The sequence below is a fragment of the Cloeon dipterum genome, chromosome 4 (genome assembly GCF_949628265.1).
Source record: "Cloeon dipterum chromosome 4, ieCloDipt1.1, whole genome shotgun sequence".
Classification (NCBI taxonomy): Eukaryota; Metazoa; Arthropoda; class Insecta; order Ephemeroptera; family Baetidae; genus Cloeon; species Cloeon dipterum.
In genome coordinates, this window is record NC_088789.1 from 34,700,282 (window position 1) to 34,721,601 (window position 21,320).

Consider the following 21,320-nt stretch of genomic DNA (forward strand, 5'->3'; position numbering starts at 1 on the left):
CCTGACGAGAATACGATCAATATTTTTGTTACCGATGTGAACGATGCATACTATTTGGGCGCCCAAAGAGGAGAGCGAGGGGAGGAGCCTGATATATAAAACTACCCCGCACGAAGAGGGCTCGAGACATTCACGGATCCCGAGGCCCGACGCCACCTGACTCTCCCTCCGACCGTAGACCGTGCTCGACGCTGGCTCTCGCTAGTCTCGCTTTCTCCCCCTCGCTCAACCATTGGAGCAACCGCTCTGTAGAACTTGCGTCGACGTCCCACTTCAATAAATAACCACAGGTATGGTTTTCAAAGACTCAACCCTGCTTTACGGACGCGCTGACTTAGCCGTCAACCCCTCTTTATATCTATGGCTAAGAGAACAAGGCTCATTACTCGTGAGGATTCGGCGCTGCTGACAAGTGGAGGCGAGATCTGGGTGAGATCTCCAAATTTCCTCATCCAGGAAAATAGAGAAAAATTCATAAGTACACGAGAATTTGCGGCCCTAATTTTTTAGTGGCTTTTCCGTGTTGGGAGTGGGGCCGAAGGCAACTCAAGTTCCTATTATTCAATTCTTTATTGTATAAGGGCGGGGTTGGAGTGGGCCGCGGTTGCTCGGTGGGCCCAGCCCCGGTAAGCAATTTGGCACCAGTCTAGGCCTGGTTTCACCCCTCTTGTTGCTATTTCGGATATTTATGGTCGTTTCGCCGCGAACGAGTGACGTCACGAGGTTCATCACTTGCAGCGGCCACAGCGGCGCCATATTCGGTTTGCTGCTTCATTTTCGCGCTCGGATATATTGCCTCATTTTTCCAGGATCGCGCAAAACCCTTTCATGGGTCGTTTCGCTTGTATAAAACCAATTGAAAACTGAACACTTTTGGAGTAAATTAACAAAAATTAAAATGTTGAATAATGCCGATGATAAAGATCGTCCCGCACGAAAATGCAATGAATTTTTTACATAATTGATTAAATGTCCCACTGGTTCTTTAGAAAAAACCCTATTAACTTACTGAAATCAGTAATTTTTGTGTCTGGTCAGCCAAATAGGAAAATGTTTTTAGGGTTTAAGCTTAAAGCTTTAGACTTACAACAGATTGTTGCATATTTCATAGAATTTTGGCAGCAAAAAAACTCATCGCTCGTGAGGGCTGACATAAGACTCTTTACGTGTACTTCTCGTGTCATAGACGAATATAAAAATAAAATGAAACCAAGTTTTTAAAATACCGCAGATACTGGTGATGTTGGTGGCTGCGAGGGCGGGCGACGGATGCAAAAGGCGCAGAATTTCACGATGAGTCTAAATTTCTCTTATTTTTTAATATACTACGCATCAGAGCTGAGCTATTATTTTTTAAAGTCGAAAACCCAAGAGTGACATTACTAATTTTGATTTTCGCAGTGCAGGCGGGACCCTAAGGGCCCGACAGCACCGATTTTATTACCAATCGACGCCCCACGGTGACGCGCGTCTTCTCTGCGTACGGGGTTTCAAAATCTGACCGATTTTTTAATTTTTCAGCTGAATTTTTGAAAAAAAGTCCAAATATTTAATGATTTCCGTCGACCATAATCTCGGTTGCAGGGAAAAACTTGAGCTTCATTCAACCCGAAATTTATCTGGGATTATTTTATGATCAAATACGAGCCAATCCAATCAAAATCCTAGAAGGAGATAATTTTTAACTTTAAATAATAAGATTTTCGCACTTTCTTCTAAAGGATAACACGGCTTTTATAAACAATTCGTGATTTTTTACAAATTGTGGAAACTGACTTTATTGCACGCAAAGGACCGCTGCCGGTCTAGTAAATAATTTCTAAATTTTCGCGTCCATAGAAAAATTAACGTGTTGTAAGGGCAAGAAATGGTTTTGCTTTAATTTAAATTCGGCTGTTCGTCCGTTCGTCAACCACGACCCTTCATCGGGCGTTTGCTTGGGATACCCGAACGACCTTTTTCAAGGTATCCCGCGACCTGAGACGCTGAGATCCGCTCCCAGGTCGGGTTTTAATGCTTTTTCAATATTTTCGAGCACATTTTACGATATTTGGGAACGATTTTCCCCCTTGAACGTCGAGGACGGTTTTTTCGCGGTTTGTTCAGGCACTGCCGAGAATTTCTGGATAATTTCGCCACCTGCCCAAAGGGGTGTCTTAACGGGGTTGTATAAAATAATTGGCGACCTGCCGACGGTCCTAGAAGCCCGCCCGGTGCGAAGCAATTTCGAGCTCAGCCGAATGTCTTCGCTCCGGGTGCGCCGACAGTGCAATTGGCAATTATTTTTGCGAATAATGAAAACCATTCATAAAATCGAGAGATAACCTATTATCTGTTGCTTCGGACAGCTTTTCGCTTAAATATTGAGAGCGCTTTCTTATCTATACGTTCTCTACATACGTTGGGGATGAAGCAAACACGTCTTTTTATCTCTGGATTTTACGTCGCGAGAACGCACAAAGTCCTTATTTATTATGAAAGTCTAATGTGTATTTTAATCAACAAAAATTTCAATCAACCCTTTCGAGGGAAAATTCGAATTGCCAGAGGGACAGTCCACGCAATTGTACATGTCTCGTGTTTAGTTCCAGTTGCTTCCTTTATATTTATTTGATCATGACAGTTCGCTTTGCGGTATTTCTTCCGTCTCTCCTCTCGACGCTGCTTTTTATTCCTGCCGCAGCTTCACTGTTCTTTTTTTTCTCCTGCCAGCTGCGCAACCTCCACTCTTAACACACAAATCGTGATAACGCAAAAGCAGCCTTGACATTTTGACACTCAACTTCTTTCCAATCAGCAGCCATAAACAAATAAGATTAACCGGCTAATTTTTTCACATCAAAATAATTATAAATCATCTCAGCAGTGCCCAATTTCATTCAGGAATATTTGCATAATTTTTTATTAAATTTTTAATATTTCATTGTTTGTCGTTTTTGAAAACTACGCGATCAACACGGAACTATCAGCTCTTTTATAAAGAAAACGTGCCTTTCGCGCTTAAAGTGATCGAATTGCATGACGTCATATTTCTTGCAAGCTGCTTATAACTTTGGCAGTTGCTACGCGCAGTTGCTTAAAACGTGAAGATTGAATCAATTGAATGAACTTCAATGATTTGTCAAACGTCTCCTCTCCAACGTCATTGCCACCATTTTCTCTCACCAAACAAATTTTACCGGAGCGCTGTGTTGCTCCGGCGCCGAGATTAGTTTTATTTTTGTAGAAATTCAACGCGTTGAGGGATTTCGACTCACGACGTCTCAAATGACTCGTCTCAGCGAGACCTGCGACCTGACCTACCCTGACGACCTTTATATCATTCAAAAATCATATTTGTTGAATTATTACTTGGAATTAAATTTTAGAGACGTTATCATATTCACAGAAATAGAGCCGCTATCAAATGAATCTATTTGTTGCCGCACTTCCTTTCAAAAATCCAAAAGTTTGCGGTTCGGTCTGACGCCGATTATCGATTTCCAAAGGCAGCACACTCGCCGCGTATGCTTCCTGCTGCCCTTCTTATCAGCCCAGAATTTTTGTAACTTTGGACTTTTTACTGCGAAAAGTAAGTCGAACAAATTCCTATGCTAATATAATTAAATAATTAGTAATTCTAGGAGGGAATTCAAGCGGTAAAAAATTCTGGTTAAAATTAGAGAATGTGAGATTCTTTTCCTTTTTTAAACGTTCTCTCTTCAGTAAAAATAACTGGCGGCAAAAAAATTAAAAATTATAGCTTCTGAAATAAAATATCTTTAGAATAATGAAACGCTTTTAAAAATCACGTGGATTTGGAAAATATATTTGGGCCGAAATTTTGTTTGCATTGCGGGAATCCTGTTAAAAAATCAATCTTTTTGGTTCTTTCTGGCTCTGCGCGTAATGGCGTAATTAAAAATAATTTTGATCCATCAAGGAGATAGAAATGCCGGAAAACTTACCAAAACTGGTGATTGTGAGTGGGAAAAGTGCAGCTCGTCCGTCTCTCCTTCTTCTTTGGCTCTCGCTCTCGGCCTCCTTTTCTCTCCTGCTTCTAGTCAGCGAAGAGAAACAGAGAAGAGTGTGGTGACTTTTCGTCGTTCATCCGGCTAGTGGCGAACAGGCTGCGCGCGAGTGTGCGCTAGCTAATCAACTTCCCTCTTTTGGCCCCTCGTCTAAAAAAAACAAGACGGAATGCAATCGCAGCCGCATTTTCATGTAATTATTCTGCTGCGATGATTCTCACCTCTTTAAAAAGCATCTCTTTGCCGGTTTAACCCTTTGGTTTACTACATATAATTGCGCGTCGCAGTTGAGCAAATAAATATTTCTACTACTTCTCCAAACTATGCTCTTAATTGAAAAATAAAAAGCAGCCAGATAAAATTTATAATACAATTTAATGAAAGGTCCAAATTGATGCACCAATTCCCGTTTCTCTTCTTTTTCGTGTTGAAAAGCAGATGCGTGTCCTTCAAATGTGCCTCGAAAGGAAATTTGCTTTTCGTCCGCTCATTTTTTACAAACTCATGTGCTGGCACGTTCCATGCTTAGCTTTAAACTTAATTTTAATTAATTTCAACGTGGAAAATATTCAAAAAATTAAGAAAACCATCATTAAAGCTCAGTAATAGTTTGATTAATAAATAAATAATTTTAATACGCCTTTGGTCTGCGAGCTGCGAGAGACACACGCTTTTCTATGAATGGATTTAATTTCCTAGACAACTTAAAAAATGGTGCAACGTTTGATTCTCGACGTTATTTTTATTTAATTTATACGACTCAATCTTAATTACTATTTCTTTTCTTTTAAGAAAACGATGCGATCGACACGCAACTGTTGCCGCAATACATGCTTAGTAATAAACGTGGTTTTCGCGCCTAAAGTGTTCGAATTGGGAGACGTCATAGTAGTGCCAAGCTGCAGATAATTTTGGTAGTTGCCACGCGGGGGCAGCACCTCTCACGCCCACTGCCTTTTGCTTCTTCGCGCCTCGCGGCGAGCACGAGCAGAACAGCTGATTGAGCCCGTGTTTGTGTTTACGTCTCGCGGATTGCGCAGATTTAGCTCGTTTCTCGCGTTTTGCAGAGGGATAAAGCGGCTGTTGCGCTCGTCGGCGCCGCTGTCGGCGCCGCCGGACAAGGCGGTGCTCGGAAAGCTGCGGAAAAAGAGCGGCGACGCGTCCAGAAAGTGCAAAAAGGCGCTCGAGAACCGCGGAAATCACTTGGCAAAGGTACAAAAAACCTTGCAGAGGTTTAAAGGGCCTTTCGACCCTTCAGGGCGCACCTACGAACTGATTCAGGGCTGCGTGGTGGCTCATTAGCTCCACTGCGACTAGAATTGACAATTGAGAAAGCTCGTGCATTTGAAATTTAAATTTTCGCAATATTTTAAATTTTAATTAATTTAAAAACAAGCAAACTAAATGAAATTATATTTTTATATTTTGTAAAGAAGGAATAAAATTTTTACCAGGTTCAAATCTCTGCGGGCATTCCAGTTTTTCCTTAAAATAATTAATTTTCGACCTTTTCAGATGAAGCCTTGAGTACCGCGAGCAATTGCTGCCGGTGGCCGCAGGTCAGCGGCTTTCCCTTCCCTCTGGTGGCGCCAGGTCTCTCAATACTCTCAAAGGTGCGTTTCACCCTGACCCTGAATTTGCACGTATAATTTTTAAAAATAAAATTCAGGTTCGTCTGGAGGAGCGCGGAAAATGTAGTCGACTGTGCTGACAACGAGTGAGTGAATAATTCGGCTGGCGACGAGACGCTGCAGGTGGCGCCGACGAGGACGGCGCCGCTGTCGGCCCACCGCCAGTCCAGGCACCAGGTTGGCGACGTAAGCAAGCTTTTAAAATGTTATTTCAGTTGAAATATGATCTGGTTTGTTCGAAAAATAGCTTCAACCTGAATTAAACCATTTTCCGAGGTTGCAGGCCTTGATTTCACTCATTGTCAGGGTAGCAAAAGCAATTACCAGTTCTCTAATTTATCAAAAACTTGATTTAGGGCGTTCAATTTGCCAGATGAGCATTTTATGACAAATTATTAAAAAATGGACCCTGAAAATTATTTTTAATTGCAGACACGTGAGCGTGAGGAGGTCGCTGACCCGCCGAGGGTAGACGCTGATTGGTAGAAGTAGTAGGTGCGGAGAAATGGACACCCTGGGCAGCATCTCGGAGGGGAAGCAGCAGTACACCTCGTTGTCCGAGAGACGTCAGTGTTGAGCGGCCGCAAGCACCAGGTGGCTCCTCACGCAACCCTGACGAAACCACCTTCAGGTATACTCATCCAGATTCACTTCTAGTTAAGACGTCCTCAACCTGACGTCGGGGTAAACACCCTGAGTTTGTAAATTTAATTTCTTTTCATTTAAAAAAAATATTCCTTCCTCCTGACTCACAATCAGGGAAGGTTGTTTTGAACGTCATCCACATCTCCGCCTGGTTCGAGGGTAGTTTCGATTTAAATTTTGGACTTGCGTTGCAGTGTTGCGGCGTGCGAGCGGGTGCGGCGGTGGCGTCGCGCCGCTTCTCCGACTCGCGCCACGAGCTGAGCGCTGATCGAGGCCGAGTGCCAGGGACACCACCTTCCACAACATTGTCTGTGATTCGCCCCTTGCCTCCCCTAATCCACCTCTAAAATAAATATTCACTGCGTTGGCTGACCAAAATCGCGACTTTTCTTTCTCCTGAACCCACTTTTCATTTAATTTGAAAAAAAAACATCTCGACTGCGCTGTTTCAACACTCTCTTTCGCTGCAGCCGCTTTTACAATTTAACAACAGAATTTGCAGTATATGGGAGAATAAAATTTGAGAATCCCTGCACAAATAAAAGTCTTAATTTTGTTTCAAAGTTTAGCTGGAGGAATCGTTTCAGCACACGAGTGGAAATTGCGAATTAGTCTTTTTTCTGCAGGAAATGCGGCGGCGCAAGGTGCAAAATCATTTGCATTTCAACAGGCTGGCTAGAATGAATTATTCGAAATTTCTGCATTAATTAATTAGTTTATTAAAATGAAGATGAAATGCGGCTTTATTTTATTTAAAATCCCCTTCAATCTTGGCTATTGGCACAGCAGCATTATTTTGAGAGAGATAATCAGCAAAAATAAAATAAACCCAAAAGAGCAAGATAAAACTCGGACGTTAAAAATATTTTTAATTTTAAAATTGTTGCAACGTTTACATTTTAAGAGCAAAAAATGGTAATAAATTAAAGTTAGTTTCTGCTTGATTTTGGTTATTTTCAGCTGCAAATTGCGAGTGGAATCACGATTTATAAAGCGATGAGTATTACAAACCTGTCACTAGTCCTGCGGAATCGATCTTTTCCCTTCTCAGCGGACGAGACGCACTTTGGAGGCTGACTCTGGAGCAGGCTTTTCTTCAAAGGTGAGTGTTGGCAACCCTTTGAATTTAGCAATTTGTTTATTTTGGGTACGGTTTCGCTCGCGTTTTTATCAAGAAATTGAGCGAGACGAGACTTGTGATTTGAGATGTTTTTTTCAGAATTTGAAAAGAAAAATTTCCATGTTAAAATGTGATAAATTATTTATTTGTATAACTATTTTGTCGGTGAAACGAGCTAAAATCTGGAAATATTTGATTATGCCAGGTAAAACTTAAGAATAAAAAGATAAACAAATTTGGCTTTTAAAATTAATCGATTTTTTCAACTTTATTTATTTCTCGCGTGAGGCAAAAGCGGCGGTGGGCGCGTGAGCCGCTGCGGCGTCTCTCGTGCTGCTGCAGCTGCTCACCCGCCGATCGCAAGTCGCTTCTTTCCTCTTTCATTTCCAAGCCCAACGCGCCATCAACCGGCACTGCCGCAACCCAGAAAATTGCACCCTTAGATTCGACAAATTCTTTTTGTGCTTTGCTCGCATTCAATTAACAATTTCGTCACGATTAACCTAGTTATGGTCCTTTTCTGTTGCCAGGCGGAAAGCAGACGCAATTAAAGAGTTCTCATCAATTAACCTTTTGGCGCCTTAATTCTCTTCTCGAATCGAGATAATTTTCCATTTCGTTTCCAAAATAAAAATCAAGACCGAAAAACCTTGGTGTTTAGTGTTGAGGTGAAGGGCGAGGCGAAAATAAAAAAAAATCAACTCGAACTGCTGCCCATTAAATTAAAATTTATCGCACGACACTTGGCGATGCGTTGTTTCTTCGTCTCTCCTCGCCTCTCGTCCGGCCGCCGCTTCACTGCTCCTTTTTATCTCTCCTGCCGACTGCCAACCTCTGCTCCGATAACGCGCAAAAGCGGCCTTGACTCTGAACTACTTTCAAAATAAACATCAGATTAACCGGATATTTTTTTCCTGTAAAAAATATTCAAGCTGCTTCATTTCCGATTGATATAACTTTCTAATTTATTCCAAAATTACTGGCATCTCATCAAATGCATCTTTCATTCAGCTCTAAATAGTAAAATAGCTTTCAGATTTATTTTTCTATTTTATTTTAAAAAAGGCAGACCTTTACAACAACGCACGGACTGCATCCGCGCAAAAATGAGTTTTTTTCTCAAAATAATAAAAACCTAAAACTGCAGGCTGAAAAATGTTGCATTAATGTGAACATCAGAACTATTATCATTGACTGTCAAATCCACTGTGTTTTATGAAATTTCTGCATGACAGCTAAACCTAAAAGATGTGGTTAATAGTGCCCGCTGACTTCGTAACTTCGAGCTTTCAAGCGGTGTGTTGATCTTGCCGAAAGCGCTCGCTGCCGCCTAAGGAGAGTAGACTCTACTCTCCTTACTGCCGCCGAGCCGTCCCTCGAGCTCGTCGTTGCGCCGGCTGCTGCTCGCCATCCTTATCGTTGCTCAGATTATTATTTAATTATTTTTATTTCTCTCTAATTCCATCGACGGCCAGAAGGGGCCAAGCAAGAACCGTCGAAATAAGGTTTCTCGTAAACAATTGATAAGTCCCGAAAAGCCAATTTTTAAATTATTCAACCCCGAAAAGCGGCAAGCCGAGAATAATCGGCATGTGCCACGGTAAAAATGAATAAAATTGAATGAGCTTAAAGATGGAAAAAATGCCTTTAATTAATGGTGAAATATTCAGATTACTGCGGATCGTTCCTTCAATTATGCTGCTGGTCAGGGATCGAGGACAAATATAAAACGACACAGAGAATTAAGAGCTTGGAAATTAATTCGAGTTTGCAGTTTTTTTTACTCTTAAGTGACTGTCAACACGCTGATTTGCAGCCCGGGCGGGAGGCGCGCAAACAGAGCCACGGCGCCGACCAGCCTGGCCGACCTCACAAGCTGGGCCGGCGCCGTCGTCCGCGCCACCAAGGCCATCCTCGACGCCAACCCTGCAGACAAAATTCTTTTTTCTCCACCGTGGGTGCTGTCGATATTTTATTATTTTTGACGATTAACCGCGGTGCAAATGGGTTTGGTTGGGAGAATTAAATGACAAGGAAATTTTGAAAAATATATAGTTCGTCGCAGTGGACCAGAGCGAAACTCGGCCAGGCCAGCCCTGCCGCCGAATCAGAACACCTGACGAGCAAGACCTGCTCACCTGACAATGAGATTGGATTTGGACTCAACCTGCTGCATTATTTATATACTTTGTCCTGTCTTGGAGATGAGGCTGTAATGGTGATGTGTTTTAAAATTCTAATACTAATTTAAGATGATTAAATTTCACATAAAAATCGCTTAGGTGAGGCATCATTTTTATTTGTTTCAAGTGTTGAAGTTGTTTTTAAAATAAAAAACCAAAGTTTTTATAAAGAATTTAATATTTCACATCAAACTTTATAAAAGCCTAACAAAAAGATACAATATTTTTAGTTATTTATAACACGATAAAAACACGAAGTTTATATTTATATGAAGGTCGACGGATAAGCTAAAAAATATTATTTTTCTCTTTCAAGTTGAAAAAAAATAATCAAATCACTTATTTGCATCGTTTAACACACGCAGTTTTTCCACCAATTCAAAATGTTCTGATTCTTCAGCGTAGTTGAGAACGGTTTTACCCGCTCGGTCTGGTTTGGTAATGTCCACGTTGTTGTCCACCAATAACTCGACGACCTCCCACATATTTCTGCGACACGCAAGCAAAAGAGCGGTCAAACCAAGCTCATTGCTTTTTTCCAGATCAACTTTGATTTCGTCTTCAACGAGCCAACGAATCACTTTGGTTATGCCGCGAATGACTGCCAGGTGCAAACAAGTGTTGCCTTTTTTAGTAATTTCTTTCACAAGCCCTTTGTTCAGATTGTGAAGGAATTTGACCGTTTCGATGTCGTTCAGGGCATGGTGCGTCACGTTCATTCCGTCGCTGTCCTTCAAAGTCAAATCAGCGCCACGCTCGACCAGTCTCTGAACTAATCCCAGGTTTCCAGTCGCTGCTGCCCAGTGCAAAGGAGTTCTTTCTTTTTTATCTTTAGAGCCGATGTCAGTGTCTGCTCTGGCCAACAAAATATCAATGGCGTCCCATTTACTGTGCTTGCAAGCAAGAAGAAGCGCTGATTTGCCTTTGCAATTAACTGCATTCAAATCTAATTTGATGTCATCGATAAGCCAGCTAATCACCTTCTTGTCTACCTTTTTGCTTCCTTCCATCGCCAAGATTAACAATGTGTTGTTTTCCTTGTCAACTTGTTTGACGAGCTCAACGAGACTCTGTTGGATGTTCGACGAGCCATCTTCGACCTCCTTCAGGGCCAAATGATCAAACAGCCGTTTAATTAAGTCAAAGTGTCCCGATCTTGCGGCGTGGTGCAGAGCAGTTCTTCCTTTGGTGTCCTGATTGCTGACGTCTGCTTTGTTGTCAAGGAGAATTTGGATGACTTCAAATCTATTTTTTGAACAAGCTGTCATCAACGGAGTCTCACCATTTTCGTTTTTAGCGTTCACGTCTACTTGAGCTTCATCTATGAGCCAGCGAATCACATCAATCGAATATTCAAACATCCCGATTGCAAGGTGCAACGAGGTGTTTTTATCTTTGGTCAATTCCTTCACCAGCGCTCTGTTCAAACTTTTGACAATGTCCAAGTGTTGCAATGCGTAGTGCAACGCATTCTTTCCGAGATTGTCTTTCAAAGACGGATTGAGACCACGTTTGACCAGCTTCTGCGCCAAATCTGAGTTTCCTGACTCTGCGGCATAGTGGAGAAGGTTTTTTCCATTTTCATCTTTGGCTCGGACATCCACATCCTTCGTCAACAAAGTATCGACAATATCCCACATTCTCTTCTTGCAGGCAATATTTATTGCTGAATTCCCATCTTCGTCCACGGCATTTAGATCGATTCCGGATTCCTCGATTAGCCAATGAAAAACATCCCCTTCAACCATATAACTAAATTCGATCGCATAAATAAGTAAAGTGTTTTGAACCGTGTCCACTTCGTTAACAAATTCAATGTTTTTCTTGTTAAGACATAAAATCATTTGCAAACTGTTCAATCCATAGAACATTACATTTCTGTGTACATTGTCCTTTTTTGTCAAATCTGCGCCATGATCAAGCAGATATTGCACTAAATCCACACTTCCTGATCTGACAGCATGGTGCAGGGCAGTCCTCCCACCTAAATCTTCTTTGCTTAAGTCGATGCTCTTATTTGCCAACAAATATTCGATGACGTCTTTTCGATTCTTACCACAAGCAATCATGAAAACCGTTTGACCGAGTTCATTCGATGCATTCACATCTATTTTTAATTCTTCGATGAGCCATTGGAACACTTCAAAGGGACAGTCATCGTTTTCAATGGCAAGGTGAAGGGAAGTGCTTCCATCGTTTGTCACTTGTCTCAATAATTCACCTTTCTTCTCATGCAACAATTTTACCATTTCAAAGTTCTTCAATGCATGTTGTAAAATGCTTCTTTCGTACTTGTTCAAAAGAGAAAAATCATTGCCATTATTCATAAGAATTTCGGTCTCTTTCAAGTTATTTGAAGCGATGGCAAGTTGTAGAGCTGAAGGAGCTGTCGTGGGTTTTAAATTATTACAAATAATTCTCTCGTCAAGGAGCAATTCCTCCAGTACTCGATATTTCCATGCTTTGGCTAGTTGAAGGGCGGTGAATCCATCGCCATTTTGTAAATTAACATCAGCGCCCTTCACGAGAAGCTTTTGCACTGATTCTGGGCAGTTCATTTCTATAGCCAGGTGCAGCGCAGTACATCCATTTTTGAGTGTTGAATTCACATCAGCGCCGTGGTCGAGCAGCGTTTCCAATAATTCCGGGTTATACCTAGCAGCGAAGTGCAAAGCTGACCATCCATTTCCTTGCTTTGAATTCACATCAGCGCCGTGGTAGAGCAGCTTCTTAACTAATTTTGGAAAATTCCTGGCTGCCAAGTGCAGAGGAGTCCATCCAGAACGAATCTTTGAATTTACATCAGCACCATTATCTAGTAGCTTTTGACTCAGTTCTGGATAATGCCTTGCGGCAAAGTGCAGAGCTGTCCATCCATCTTGTTTTTTTGAATTTACGTCGGCACCGTATTTAAGCAGCTTTTCAATAAATTCTGGATTATACCTTGCAGCAAAGTGAAGAGCTGCCCATCCATCTTGTGTTTTTAAATTTACATCGGCACCGTTGTCAAGAAGCTTTTCGATAAATTCTGGATTATACCTTGCAGCAAAGTGCAGAGCTGTCCATCCATCTTGTTCTTTTGAATTTACGTCGGCACCGTACTCAAGCAGCTTTTGAATAAGTTCTGGATTGTACCTAGCAGCAAAGTGAAGACCTGCCCATCCATCTTGTGTTTTTAAATTTACATCGGCACCGTGGTCAAGAAGCTTTTCAATACATTCTGGATTATACCTTGCAGCAAAGTGAAGAGCTGTCCATCCATCTTGTTTTTTTGAATTTACATCAGCACCGTGGTCAAGGATCTTTTGAATCAGTTCTGGATTATGCTTTGCTGAGAAGTGAAGAGCTGTCCATCCATCTTGTGTTTTTAAATTTACATCGGCACCGTTGTCAAGAAGCTTTTCAATAAATTCTGGATTATACCTAGCAACAAAGTGAAGAGCTGTCCATCCATCTTGTTCTTTTGAATTTACATCGGCACCGTTGTCAAGAAGCTTATCAATAAATTCTGGATTATACCTTGCAGCAAAGTGAAGAGCTGTCCATCCATCTTGTTCTTTTGAACTTACAGCTGCACCGTTGTCAAGCAGCTTTTGAATCAGTTCTGGATTATACCTTGCAGCAAAGTGCAGAGCTGTCCATCCATCTTTATCTGCCAAGTTTACACCAGCACCATGGTCTAGCAGCTTTTGACTCAGTTTTGGATTATACCTTGCAGCGTAGTGCAGAGCTGTCCATCCATCATTATCTGCCAAGTTGACTCCAGCACCGTGGTCAAGCAGCATTTGAATCAGTTCTGGATTATATCTTGCAGCTTCGTGCAGAGGAGTCAATCCATCATTATCTTTTGAATTTATATCAGCATCGTGATTGAGCAGCTTTTGACTCATTTCTGGAAAAAAATTTGCAGCAAAATGCAGAGCTGTCCATCCATGTTTCGTTTTTAAATTTACATCGGCACCGTGCTCAAGCAGCTTTTGAATAAGTTCTGGATTGTACCTTGCAGCAAAGTGTAAAGCTGTCCATCCATATTGTTCTTTTAAATTCACATCAGCACCATGGTCTAACAGCTTTTGACTTAGTTGTTGATTACGCTCTGCAGCAATGTTCAGAGCTCTCCACTCCTGCTGTTCATTAGAAGTTAAATCGGAACCGTGGTCTAGCAGCTTTTGAATCAGTTCTGGACAATACCTTGCAGCAAAGTGCAGAGCTGTCCATCCTTTTTTATCTTGCAAATTGACATCTGCGCCGTAATCGACTAGCTTTTCCACAATTTCAGGATAGTTTTCTAATGCAGCGTGGTGAAGAGGGGTATTTCCCAAAAACTGATATTCAGCATTTACGTCAGCATTATTTACCAATAGAACTTCCAATAAATCCAGATTTCTATTAACTGTGGCGATGTTTACACATGTCAAACCATGTTTGTTCTTTGAATTTACGTCCGCTCCGCACTCTATCAATTTTCGAGATAATTCTGTATAGCCTTTGTAGGCTGTGAGGTGCAGAGCTGTTTCTCCTCTCGTAGTTTTCGAATCGATTTTAGCACCACTTTCGAGTAACTTTTGAACCAACTCTTGATGTCTCGATAGAATAGCGTAATGCAACGCAGTCCATCCATTGTGGTCCTTCAAACTCACATCAGCTTTTTGGTTAAGCATTTTTTGAACTATTCCCAAATTTCCTTCTCCTGCAGCATAGTGTAGAGCTGTTCTTCCATCTTTGTCTTGCCTGTTCATGCTCAAAATTTTTGTGTTGAGCATGGTTTTAACCTTATCCCACTTCTTTTGTTTACAGGCAAGCAAGAGCGAGCTATCACTCTTTTTTTCTGAGAACTGTACATTACGTTCGTGTTCGTTCTTCTTCAGTGATAATCTAAACTTTCCTTTCTCTTCTATTAATTGCAATGCCGTTCGTCCATGCTCATCTCTCATTGTAAAATCTCCACCTTGTTGAATCCACTTCTGGAGGGACAGTAAACCACCAGTTTCTGATGCTGAATAATATGATGAATTCTTTAAGTCTTTCTGTGCAGTGGGATCAATGTATTGTGCTCTTAGAAACATGGTTAATGATTTGTCTAGTCCTCTTTCAGCAGCTTCTCTAGCAGCCATATTAGTTTCGCCGTTCCTGATACTTAAATCAACTCCAGCGTCTTCAAACAAATACCTTGCAATGTCTAAATTCCTCGAAATAGCTCTTCCAAAATCATTTATGTCACAATTCTCAACCAAAATATGCAATGCGGTTTGTTCTTCTCTTGTTAGAGTCTTGGCAAGGTGTTTGCTCCGAGAATTTAGTAGTTTAATTGTCTCAATATTTTTGTCTTTGAGACATGCAAAATGTAATGCGTTCCAGCCGTTAGCGTCCGTGGCTTCGATGTCAGCACCGGCCTTGAGGAACTTGGCAACGAGATCAGTATAACCGTATTTTGCAGCGTAATGAAGGACCGTTCTCCCCTGTTTGTCCTTTTCTTTGACTCCAACTTGAAGCATCAAGAAATGCTCGTGATTTTCAATCTCAAATTGAGTCCAATTTTTTCTATCTCCGTCCGGGATCAAAGATTTGATATCGATGTTTGGTATCTGCGCAAGCCATTCCAGTACTTCCCACTTTCTCAGAAGTACTGCCAAGTGCATAGGGGTTTTTCCATCCTTCGTTCTTATGTCAATCAAAGCTGGACACTTTGATAGCAAAAATTTGGCAATTTCTTTGCGTCCGTACATCACAGCATATTGGAACGGATTCCAAATATCTCGCAGCCCATCGAGAACCAAGGTAGTTTCATCTCGCTTGAATACGCTTGGTTTTTCCTCCATAAGGAATTTAACCATGTCCAAATGACCAAATTCTGTGGCCACATTCAGTGGATCATAGCGAGTAATACCATAAATCGCTTCTTGAGCTCCGTGTTTTAGGAGGACTCTCACGCACTTGACACTTCCATATCTGCACGCCGTAAAGAGACTGTTTTCTTCTTCTTCAAATGCATCAACAGCACGAATTCGATTCTGGATAAGCAAGTCGAGAAGTAAATCAAAATCTTTTCGAATTGCTGTAAATCCTACTTTCATCAGGCTTTTCCTTGATTCAGATTCGTTGGAGTAGCAGTCATCAATCAAATCTGGTAGATCCGAAAATTCTACTTTCAGTTTCTCCAGGATGATAACCGCATTATTCTCCTCAATTTTCCTCAGCAAGTCAGGCAGAATTTTTTCCAAGCCTGTTTTATCAAGAACTCCCATATCCAGCAGTTGAACGGCGATTTCTTCATTGCTGATTGCACTCATCAACAGTTCTGGGCTTTTTTCCATGCAAATGGACAAATTTGATTCTGCATGAAATGAAATTCGGGTCTTCACCATTCGGAAAACCTGTCTTAGGTTATCCTCAGCAACCTTTTTCAAGAAAATAACAGAACCAATCGATTTGGCGACAGCTACAAGAGCTTCCACGTGATCCTCTAATTGCTCCGTGTCCTCTTTGTCTAGAGTGGAGTAGAATAAGTCCAAAAACTTCCTGCACTGCGAGGAAGTACAATCTTGGAACAGCTCCAAATCCAAAACTTGTGACGAATCAAAATCCTTCAAGAATTGCTTTGTGGCCAGGAATTCAGCAAACGTCTGATGCAAAAACGTGACTTCTCCGTCCAGAACAGTCGCGACGCCGTAATCGTTCATCTTTTCTAAGTCTTCTTTGCTTATTCCACGTCCAATCAGGTTCTCATTCTTCAGGAAGCGTAAAGCAATCAGTTGAAGATGGCTGGAAGCCAATTCCATCTTTAGATAGAAATTTGTCCTGTCGTCAATGTTGTATCCGTCCCTCACTAAGCAGAGCTCAAGTTTCTTTTCAACGACCTTTGAATAAATTTGATACAAATTTCCTTCGCTTTTGCTTGAGGCTATTAATGAAAGGTGCAACGGATTCTCCAAAATATCCTTCTCCTCAAAATCGCATATGAACTGTTTGCATTCTTCTTCGGTCTTTCCGGCTACAACCTTCAAGAATTCGATTTGCTTATCTTCGTTCAGAGGTTCAACCCCTACAAGTACTTCACTATTTATTCGTTCCTTGATTATTTCAGCCTCGTGGGGTCTCGTTGCGATAAACATGGGAACTTGCCTTTCTTTCAAAGAATGGAACAACGTGATAACGTTTTCTCTGAGAATCGGACAGATTTCATCGAATCCGTCAAAGAATACAACGGCTCTTTTCTCTTCAATCAAAATCTTGATATCGTCTGTGGAATGGAGCGTTGCATGCGCAAGAAACTGGATTAGTCTGGGAATTTTCAAAATGGTTAATGAATGTTTCTTCAGCGAGATATACAAAATTTTCAAGTCAGGGTCAGATTTCCCGAGTTGGTAAGTGATTTCTTTGAGCACTGTTGATTTTCCGGCTCCGGCAACAGAACTCATGAGCCAAACTTGGCCCTTTTCAAATGAATTTTTCAAGTCTTTTACCATATCATCAAATTCTAATATTTTGACCTTCGAGTTTTCATATTCCCTCAAACTGAAACTTTGACTGACGAAAGTGCGTGGCCAGTCGGGGAAGTCGAGGAGGTATTGCAGCGTAGAGTTGAGCAAAACACCGTTCTTCTTAGATTCCGAAATCAGCAAGGGATATAAAAGATCTTGAAGACTTTTCCCTTTTTTGATATCCTCGCTTTTGAAAATCCTGATTAGCTCTTCTAAAAATTCTATAAACCACATTATTTAAAGATTGATAAATTTTAAGAAAATACCATTATATACCTTTATCTTTTAGAATCAAAACCAGCCAGCCACTGTGATTCGTAGCCGATATATCGAGCATTCTCTCAGGCACATGCTAAGAGAAGAGCTCAATTAAAATAAATTTCCCGGTTCTCTACACACGGCGAAATGGGCGAGACACTTTGGTCGTCCTAGAATAAACTAGATAGCAATCGAAAGCCACATTATTTTTCGACTAAATGCAACGCAATTGAAATCTGTATGTTATTTTGCTCTCGATTTGGACAAATCGAGAAAGGAATATTGTGCCGATTTAGTTTTTTTTGCGTTTGGTCAAGGAGGAGTATAGCTTTTGATTGCTGCAAACCTTATGCTAGATCCGACACCAGCCTGCCATTAGCAATAAAATAAAAACATATTGTTCGTTGGCAGGGAGTCTCAGTCAATGAAGTCAAAGGAAACCAATGTTCCTCGCCCATTTCGTCATCTCCGGTGCACCGTGATAATTTTCAACGATCAAAATATGAGTGCTGACTTACATTTTCATATTTTAAGGCCCCTTGATTAATTAGAACAAATATTTTTGGCTTTCCGATCCACTTGGCATTTTTCGGGCCGACAAAGCTGTGCAGAATATCTGTGATTGGCATCTTCTTTTGGTCGACAAGGATGCAAACTTCCTTCGCATCATTTTCACTCACTTCTCCAAACATGCAAGTTAAAATGCAGCCAACGTCGTGTTCTAACTCGCTACCTGAGAAAATCATATGTCTTAAAGTGTTTTCCTAAATCAACAAAATGTTAAAAAGCTCACAGAATTTTAAGTACGAGTCCAAAGAGAGTTTGTTTAGTTGAAACGATCTTGTGTCAAAGTCCAAGTTACGAACAGAATTAACCAGTTCTTGCACTTGTGCATCGTGTTGCTCAAACAAGATGAAAGCGTTTCGACCTCTAACGTTTTGTCCTTCGTCAGACTTCCATGAGAATGATTTCGAATGCGTCGTTTTTATCCCTGGCTTCACCATTTTTCCATCAGTACTCTGATATGTCGCTGGAGAAATCATTGTTCTGAAAGAGAACCAATCAAAAATATAGATTAAATTAAACTAATCTCACTCCACCTTGAAATGAAGAATTCCCGGTCTTGAGTGAACATCTTTACTTCTGGCGTCTGACCCTGGGATTCGCCTGTTTTGAAATTAGGTATGGACAAAAAGTGCACGTTGTTCTGCACCATCGAGAGAAATTCCAACAACGGCTTCTCCTCTGTCTGATTCAAACAGTCGCAGTAATTTTGTACAAAACACGACCCACGTTCACTTGTGTTCGCTTTCGTTGCTTTAAAAGGATTTTTTTTAAATTAGTTCATATTTAAAATTATCTACAAGCGTACCTTCGACAGTTGAATAGAACAGCACCAAATTGTGAATTGAGGGAATGAACGTGATCCTGCACGTGTTACGGTTTTTGTACGACTCTTCACACACGTTCTTATTCCTGTTGAACTTGGAGTCGGCCAATAACCCGCGACATGGCTGGAAATGTGAGTAGTTTCTGTAAACGACGTTTAACCACAAAATGAGCCTGGTACTTACACCGAAATTGATCAGTTTGAGGCTTTTTTCGAACTTGGTCAACTTTTTGATCGACTCAAAGATTTCATCCGTCGTGAAATGAACGAGCGTTTTCTGATCGTCGAGGAAATAGTCGGTATAAATGACGCCATCTTCATATCCGTGAGAAAGCACAAAAAGAAGAAAAACGTCTGGAGGTTCTATAAATTTAACAAATTTAGTAAGAAATACTATTATTTATAGTCTGAGTGAGCTCACCTTTCGAGGAGAAAAATCGTAGCAGCTTATCCTGATCGCCAAGTAAATCGAGTAGATGCTCTTTTTTCGGCGATTTAAGTTCACGAAAGTTGCAATTCCTGTTTTTCCCGAAAGATGTCTTCAGGTTCTGCACGTCAAAAGAATCTCCTTCTCGAGCAATTTCTTGGTTCTCAAAACCATAGTGGACGACAAGTACAAAGACGCTTTGAAAAAAATAGCAGTCAGTTTCAAAGTTAAAGCATTGATAATAAATTTTTACTCGTTTGCTTTAGTTATCTGGGCGTCCGTTTTAAAGAAACCTAGGTTTGCCTGCTCAACGGGACGACCTTCTTCTTCACCTTGAAAATAATTCGAGTTTTTATTTCTTATGATTTTTCTAATAATTCGAGATCCTTACGTTTTCGCTCAATTTAAAAAAATCAATACCTTTTTTCAAAATATCTTCCATTGTGCTGAAATATCCGCATTGAAACCTGAAATACAGACCGGAAATAGAGACCTTGCTTGGTGAAATATTAAACTCCCAGCCCGAATAAATTTGTGTGTGTGTTTTTGCTGGCGTACCTAAGGCATACCCTGTATACCTGATATACCCATGTTGACCCTAATATTACCATTGCTTTTGCACATAACCTCGTTTAATGCTAATTTTATGATCAGTTTATTATCTTTTTAAGGGTATAAAAAGGAGGAATTTCTGTGCTAATTCAGGACGCCGTTTTAAAAACCTTAATTATCTATTTTTATAGAAGCAAAATGGGGAAAATTTATATTTAGCATCGTGTGAAATACGAAAATGAATTTTGTAAAATATATGGTAAAGATAATATTTATTTATTATTATTCTGAATATTTCATCACTTCAATTCCTTCTTTTTACGCGAAAATTTGTAATTCAACAGCGCACACAGAGGAATTTAATCATAACTGCATCCAAAGCTCGCACAAACATTATTTAATTATCCGAGTCAAATGCAAAATAAACCTCGCAAATTAAATTTATAATCAACATTTGTATCAAAAAGAGTCAATCTGACGAGGAAAAGCTTATCAACGACATTGTGACAAGGTTAAACCTTATCAAAGCGCATTAATAGAGTTAAAACGTATTGCAACGAGAGGTTTAATCTATGTTGAAATGTCCTGTTTATTAATGACACGGTTTAAACTTATCAATTAAGACTCGTTTTATATTCCTCTAAAGTCTAAAGGTATTAGTTTAATTAAAAATGAATAATTCAATTGATTTAATTGCTCAGAAATGATTAAGAGAGAAATCGGGAAAAGAAATTTAACTGTAACTCCACATGAAATTACGAAAGTTAAAAATTAAAAACATAGAAATTATAATTTTTATTAAGAGCAATTTTTAATATTTTAGTCGAACTTTCCCCAATTTAATTTAAAATCTATTTCAGGTTGATAGTATTTTTCTCTCTTCTTCGTAATAATTAAAAATGAAATGATTAACAAGATATAAAATAATTGAGCTTTATAATACTGTAAGCAGAAGTGTGTTAAAAATCAAGAGCAAAAAAGTCTTACTTTTGCACAACATTACACAGTTATCTCGAGAATAAAAATTGCTGCTCCTGTACAGATCGATTTACAGTCGCAAAAAAGCTTCAACATCCTCTTTTTTCAACACTCACCGCCTCAGCACTCAGCAGGTCAGAAGGTGGACCCAATTCTTCTTTTTCCTCCTCGAATCTCACTCCGCGATCCTACACATGAGACTTTTTTGCTCGCTCAGCCGGCTCACTCGCAAGTCGCACTGCTTGCTGGCTGCTCGCCGCGTTGAATGCTTTCGAGATCTAAAAGCGACAAGGATGACGTCAGAGACCACGTGTTTGCTGTCAAGAGAGCCGTCGCGCTCCGTCTGTCGCCCGCCGCGTGAATCAACGCGAGAATTGATTGGTGAACCGCGGGATTAAATAATAATTTAAAAAAATGAAACCGAGAAGCGTAATTTTGTCTTTATTTCCAATCTAATGTTTTTTAAATGTATCGAAATTGAAGCGTTTAAAAAATGTTCATGATATTCTGATACAAAAATTCAACAAATCCTCGCAACAAATTTTTATTTTCCTGAAGATGTCTCATTTAAAAATGGCGGACCCTGCCATTCCTTTTAAAGATCAATAATTGCAAGTTTAGAAATTTGGGCAATGTTTTTGGAGG

General features: G+C 40.4%; 2 protein-coding genes and 1 long non-coding RNA gene across 4 annotated transcripts; 1 reads left to right on the forward strand and 2 right to left on the reverse strand.

The window, feature by feature from the left end:
• The first annotated feature begins 5,003 nt into the window (after positions 1-5,003).
• On the forward strand, positions 5,004-6,570 carry LOC135943553 (uncharacterized). 2 transcript variants are annotated; one of them, XR_010575224.1, is made up of 5 exons: positions 5,004-5,222; positions 5,526-5,623; positions 5,680-5,827; positions 6,074-6,272; positions 6,481-6,570. It is a non-coding gene; the product is annotated as an uncharacterized LOC135943553 (long non-coding RNA). The 2 variants fall into 2 exon arrangements; XR_010575223.1 differs by having other exon boundaries at positions 6,074-6,564.
• Positions 6,571-9,688: 3,118 nt separating this feature from the next.
• LOC135943972 (uncharacterized) lies at positions 9,689-17,286 on the reverse strand. Its single transcript, XM_065490639.1, has one exon. It carries the CDS (start codon positions 17,053-17,055, stop codon positions 9,925-9,927), a length of 7,131 nt encoding a protein of 2,376 aa, XP_065346711.1. The 5' UTR covers positions 17,056-17,286; the 3' UTR covers positions 9,689-9,924.
• Positions 17,287-17,816: 530 nt separating this feature from the next.
• On the reverse strand, positions 17,817-20,928 carry LOC135943885 (uncharacterized). Its single transcript, XM_065490552.1, has 9 exons — positions 20,792-20,928; positions 19,566-19,612; positions 19,399-19,477; positions 19,140-19,342; positions 18,903-19,081; positions 18,701-18,842; positions 18,429-18,645; positions 18,122-18,375; positions 17,817-18,061 (listed from the first exon to the last, which is right to left on the reverse strand). Exons 2-9 carry the CDS (start codon positions 19,585-19,587, stop codon positions 17,817-17,819), a joined length of 1,341 nt encoding a protein of 446 aa, XP_065346624.1. The 5' UTR covers positions 19,588-19,612; positions 20,792-20,928.
• Between the last annotated feature and the right edge of the window lie 392 nt (positions 20,929-21,320).